Source organism: Cryptomeria japonica, chromosome 4 (assembly GCF_030272615.1).
Source record: "Cryptomeria japonica chromosome 4, Sugi_1.0, whole genome shotgun sequence".
Taxonomy (NCBI): Eukaryota; Viridiplantae; Streptophyta; class Pinopsida; order Cupressales; family Cupressaceae; genus Cryptomeria; species Cryptomeria japonica.
This window is the reverse complement of record NC_081408.1, coordinates 4,379,880-4,385,933: the sequence shown is the minus strand read 5'-3', so window position 1 is coordinate 4,385,933 and position 6,054 is coordinate 4,379,880. Positions and strand designations below refer to the sequence as shown.

The 6,054-nt window shown below is 33.7% G+C and overlaps 1 protein-coding gene across 1 annotated transcript; it reads right to left on the bottom strand.

The window, feature by feature from the left end:
• Window positions 1-829: 829 nt before the first annotated feature.
• Window positions 830-1,464, bottom strand: LOC131050917 (abscisic acid and environmental stress-inducible protein TAS14). Its single transcript, XM_057985232.2, has one exon. It carries the CDS (start codon window positions 1,376-1,378, stop codon window positions 1,106-1,108), a length of 273 nt encoding a protein of 90 aa, XP_057841215.1. The 5' UTR covers window positions 1,379-1,464; the 3' UTR covers window positions 830-1,105.
• Window positions 1,465-6,054: the final 4,590 nt, after the last annotated feature.

The following is a 6,054-nucleotide window of genomic DNA, read 5'->3' as shown; positions in this document are numbered from 1 at the left end:
TGAAAACCAGTCCACACCATACACAATGAAACACTAGATTTAATGTGAAAAACCTTGTTAGGGGAAAAACCACAAAGAAGCAAATCTCTGATACCAAAGCTTTGATGCCAATTGTTTAATATTCTAACACAAAAAAACACTAAGAAGGGGTGGTGAATCAGTTGTATAAAATATTAAATCTATTTTATGTGAAAAACCTTGTTAGGGGAAAAACCACAAAGAAGCAAATCTCTGATATCAAAGCTTTGATGCCAATTGTTTAATATTCTAACACAAAAAAACACTAAGAAGGGGTGGTGAATCAGTTGTATAAAATATTAAATCTATTTCTTAAATCAGATCTGCAACAACTTAACTTGAACACATAATCCACTAAAAAATATGAGCATGATAACCAGACCACACCATACACAATGAAACACTAGATTTGATGTGGAAAACCTTGTTAGAGGAAAAACCACAAAGAAGCTATTCTAAAGCTATTCTCATCTTCTCATTTCGATATTACATTTCACAAATGTAGAGAGAATAATTTTCTATAATATAATTTGAGTTTTAATAAATATTTTTTTAATAATTTCATAATATTAGAAAAAAAATTACAGTTTATTTATTTTAATTATAATTTGATTATAATTTGCACATATTTCCTCCCTAATGCATTTCTTCTTGTAAATTAAAAGTCTTACCAACTAGAGCTAGCTATAATTAATCTAATCGTATACAACCCAAGACTTTCAGAGCAAGACGCCAAGTTTCAGCATTCCAACCACCAAAGCCATGATCAGATACAGTGCAGAGAGTTTCAGCACCAATTGAAACAACGTAATTCTTCAAAGGAAACCTTTTTTTCATTTAAGAAATCACAATGGATAGAACAAATATCCACAGCCACATCTGCAAAAGCATGGACTACTTGATTTCTCCGCCATTACAAGAACATAAGCGTCCCATTATTAAGTAATATCATGTATACATAAAGACAGTATGTTATGTTCAGATACATCTGAACATAACATATGCTATATAAAACATAAAAAAGAAGCTATTGCTGGTCTTTTTCTTCTATAACATATAAAACATAGAATAGTAATCAAGCCTGCTTCTACAGGCCTTCTTTCTTTTGTCCAGGAAACTTTTCCTTAATCTTGTCCATCATCCCTCCTCCTTGCTTCTCTTGTTTGTCTTCATGGATCACTTGCCCTTCTTTCTTCTGCCCAGGAAGATTCTCTTTTATCTTGTCTACCAAACCTCCTCCTTTCTTCTCTCCAATCCCACACTCACCTTGCTGCTGCTGCTGCTGCTGCGCCGTCTTTTCGTCTTTGTTTTTCCCAAACAGCCCACGATCCTGCTGCTCTGGTGCATTTGAATCCGCCATTACTATAAACTTCACAAATTCAACAATATGAATCAAAACGAGCTTCACAAGTTTGCAGGTGGAAGTGTTTGATTGAAATGGGTATGTGGGTATGCATATTTATAGGGTTTCACCAGAGTGTGGACGTTGTTTCGACGCTGCTTCGTCATGTTCAATTGCCACGTTAATATGCTGTCGGTGGCATAGATATTTTAAATATCTAGATAAAGTTTTTATCTTCACGGGTGTCCATATTAAGAGAGTGCAATTTTATATTAAGGTGGGTCATTGGGTGGCGAAAGAAAACTCCAGATTTGACGACTTTCTGATGAATCACCCCTTTACGTGTTCATTTATTGTGGGGCATGCATATGGATAAGCCTCATGTATTTTTCATTGTCTTGTCCTTCTGGATAGTATCTAGAAAGGGTGATTTTGCTAAATGTAATTAGACTGCTGTAAGTTTTGTTTTGATTAATTAATTAATGATAGTAATTATAATAAGATCTTTTAGTGTCAATTTTGATGAAGGACAATTGCGATTTGATATTGGAATTAGATTGAGAATTTTTTGAAATTGTAATCTTTTTGTCGGTAAATAGTCTCAAATTTTGTATTGGATAGATGTGTTCTGTCAAATATCATGTCTATAGGTTTGGATCAAATATGTAATTGTAAATTTATCATCCACATATGAATTTGACCCTATGCATTATAAAATGAAAATAAAACATCAAAACCTTTTTAAATCAGATTTACAAGATTTCATAAATACCCACAAAACTACACACTAAAACTAAGCACCCGATTTGGTCAAACTTCCACCCAAATTGCTAAATCTTATCATATTAATAAAAATTTATTCATACATGAAAAGTGTGTTACTATAGCAACAAAAGTACCATCATACACATCACCAAAAAAATATAGAAGAATAACTCAAATAAAATAACAACTTGAATTGCATTGGCGTCCCAAATGAAACAATTTCAACTGATAGCATCGTTGAATCCTTCCCTGCATGAAACATCTAACCAACGTGTTGAGTAGGCTGACTATAGTGCTTTAAGGGATCAAGCTTGTGCAGTCCAGGGCATGATAGCACAAATGTGAGGAAATAGATTGATCTTAATAGGAGGTATCAAACCAAAAGTACCATTAACTACATTATTAATTTATTGTTCCAAAATAATCTTGAATCCTTTAACAAACCAGAAATTGATGTTTCACAAAGTGTATGAAACAAGAACTAGGCCACATAATTTCTATACATAGAGGCTACTAGTTTTTAATTTTTGCTTGACAGCTAAGTATGGATCTCGTCGTTTAAATCCCAATGCCTGGAACCTCTTTGGATTGCCACTCTATATGATGTTATATATGGTGAACAAAAGACTTGTTTATTGTTTACAAGGAATGAAGAAGTGTGTACCTTAGGAAGAAGGGGAAACATATGGTGTTTACTGACAAGCCCGGCATGACACATGTAGCTTGTAACTAGTAATAAGTGCAATAACATCTCACGGTTAATTGTTGTGCCAAGAAACAACTCAAAATGGAGAGCAGGTATGACATCCATATTGTTGGAAACCCTTGAGTATCAGTGTCTTTCATTTATAAATTTTATATTTAATTGAATCAAGATAGAAAAATAAAGGGTGATAGTTGCCCAATTTTGAATCATTTTGTTTTAAGAAATGAAAGACTCAAGTCCAAAACTACAAGATTGACCTTATATGAAGGAAGGTTTAGAGATAAATCTAATAAATGGAAGAATTTATGAGTGATTTCAATAATAGTGTGTCAAGTTGTTAAGCATGATAAAAGAATGAGCTTAAATATCAAAAAAAATTGAACACTTATAAAATAATATATACTTTCAGATGCAAGACCTTCACTAAATGGTGGTATCTTCATGACATTTGAATGAAGACCTCCATTAAAGAGTGATATCATCATGAAATTTGAATTAAGGAATTTGTTTTCATCTTTATCTTTTCATGTTCAAAATGATTTATTGAACAAACCTTCAAGTCATGACCTCCTCTTGCCACTAATGTTTATTTATTGTAGTATTTTGAATATATGTATTTCGTTGTTTTTTGATGAATTTGTTAATTAGTAGATAGAAAATAATAACTAATTAGCAAGGTCACTAGGACACAAGGGTACTTGGAGACACCAGAGAGTGGCACTAGTACCGGTACGACTGATTTTCAAAATAGGAGATAGGGATACTCGGAGATGCCATTTTTTTTAATATAGTTTAATAATTTCCAAAAAATATCATGACATAGAACTTTGACATGACATGTATGCAAAATATGGAAGCATTCACAAGGCATGTGAACTATTTAATGATTAACCTTTAACTAGAGGCCTCAAAAAAACATGGTCTCATTGAATGCCATGATTGAAGGGTTTAAAATTTAGAAAACGGATGTAAACAAATGATTGCCATGATCTGCAACCCTATTGTTGGGAAAAATTTGTAGTCTTTTAGAATAATTTTACTTTTCTAGGGCATCTTAAATGCTTCCAACAATGGATAAATGATGGAAAACAATGTTTTTTTTTTGTTTTTTACCTTTCTATTTGTATTTTCTCAAAGGAGATGTATAGGAGATGGTCAGAAACTTGGTGAGAGATGAGAAGATGACAGGAGACATGGAAGTGAGATCTCCAGCCAACAACAAAGTCTTTGGGTGTGTCAAAATAATCTGACATGTTTCCATCTCTAAGATGCGTCTCAGGGGGGTGGAGATGCAGCTCCTTATTAAAGAGCTAATTAGTAATAAAAATAACTAAATTAACATGTGAGAATAATTATAAAATTAGAAGCTTTGGCTTAGGCTAAGGTAGTGACACCCTTTGGAGGCTATTGATGAGATGGTTTGAGCTTCTATGAAGTGGTTAGAAAATAAATTTGACAAGCAGGCTATCCTAAAGCAATAGATCGATTCTATTAAGACTATTGCATTTTCCATGGATAGAAAGAATATGGAGAAGACTACTGTAAATCTTCATGAAAAATAGGATAAAATGGTGAAAAAACATGGAGGATATCATTGTGTATAAAAATGAGATGGATAACGAAATGACACTCTATATGTAGGTTGTGTAGCTAGAATTAGAAAGGAAGAATGTGAAGCATAAATGGGATGATATTGTTGCTTTTTCTATTCGTTCATTGGCAAGGTCTTATAAACAAAGGAATGTTAATGTTACTTTAAATGCTCCTCCCTCATAGGATGTTATTGCAAACAAGGAGCTATCTATTTTGGACAAGCTCTATTGTTTAGAAAGGAGTACTATGACTGATGCTCAGAGATTAAATAATTATAGTTAATAAAATAATGGTAGAAGACACAAGTTGGTTCTAGTAAAGAAAATATGAAGGCAATTTCATAGTAGCGCTAGAATTTATTTGGTTGATTAGAGAAAATTCCTATATGGTTTGAGATCTACGAGAACATGTGTGTTTTCATTTTCATCCAATAGTATGCAACAATTTTTTTTTAACAATAACAACCGAGAATATAGAGAGGATACCATAGAGATATTTTAGAAAATTATAATCATCAATATATCATCATATCAAAACATATGATTGATGGACTTGTTGGCAATTTTGATGTTTATGTTGTGATTGTCATTGATGGACACACATTTGCATTGAGATCCCCTTTATATGTATGAGCTAGAGCTCAACCGGTATCTGTTCCAACTAGTATGTTGTATTCTAGTCTTTAGACTATTGGTGATTTTGCAGAATGTGTTTCCCGGTCTGAAGCGGCATATCAACCCCAAGCGGTTCGTAGCTCTCAAGCGATATAAGGGAGCAAAGCGACATAACACATTCTTACCAGACTTCATTTTTGTCAAACCGGCAACCGGTATTTTGTATGAACCGGTAATACTTTGTGATGAGTTACCAATCCACTGATTGTTTAACGGTGTCGACACACTGGTGGTGCTTCTTGTGTCGTGTTACTGAGTATGTCTAGATTCATTGAACCTAGGAAATTGAAATGTAATCCTATTGGACCGACATGAAATCAGAACTCCTTTAAAAGGACATCATGTCTAGGGTTTTAAAAAGTTGTTGCAGAAAAGGGTTTATGTGGTGACTAGGGTTTAAGGTGGTTGATGAGTTGTTGTAAGAGCAATCTTATCTGAGAAGATCAAGTTGTAACTGAGTGAGAGATAGAGAAGACTGAAGTAATGCTGGAATGCATTAGCTGTGAGCTATACTGGATCTAACCAAGCAGTTTGTGCTATTAGATAGATCAAACACTTGTTGATTACTCACATCTTTGACAAGTCTAAAGCCCTTAACCGGGTAGGCCCAAAAGCCTTTTGTAAAATCCTCTAACAAGGTGGTTCACCTCTGTGAATCTAAAATCCTCTAGAAAGGTAGTCTTTAATTGGACTTATATCCTAATAGAGATTGAGATTCCTAACAGGATCTGTTCTGGTGAAGAACATTGTAAGACCTTAACCAGTTTGACCTTAACCGGTCTGGTTTCTATTCTGCAGATAGTGACTTGTCAGTTCCATCTCACCGTGGTTTTTCCCATTTGGGTTTCCACATCAAATATCTTGTGTTATGGTTGTATTGCTTTTGTGGGTGAATGTGTTATTTGCATTTTGGTTTGCATGTGTGATAACTGGTCTGTCTGTTAAACTATTTTACT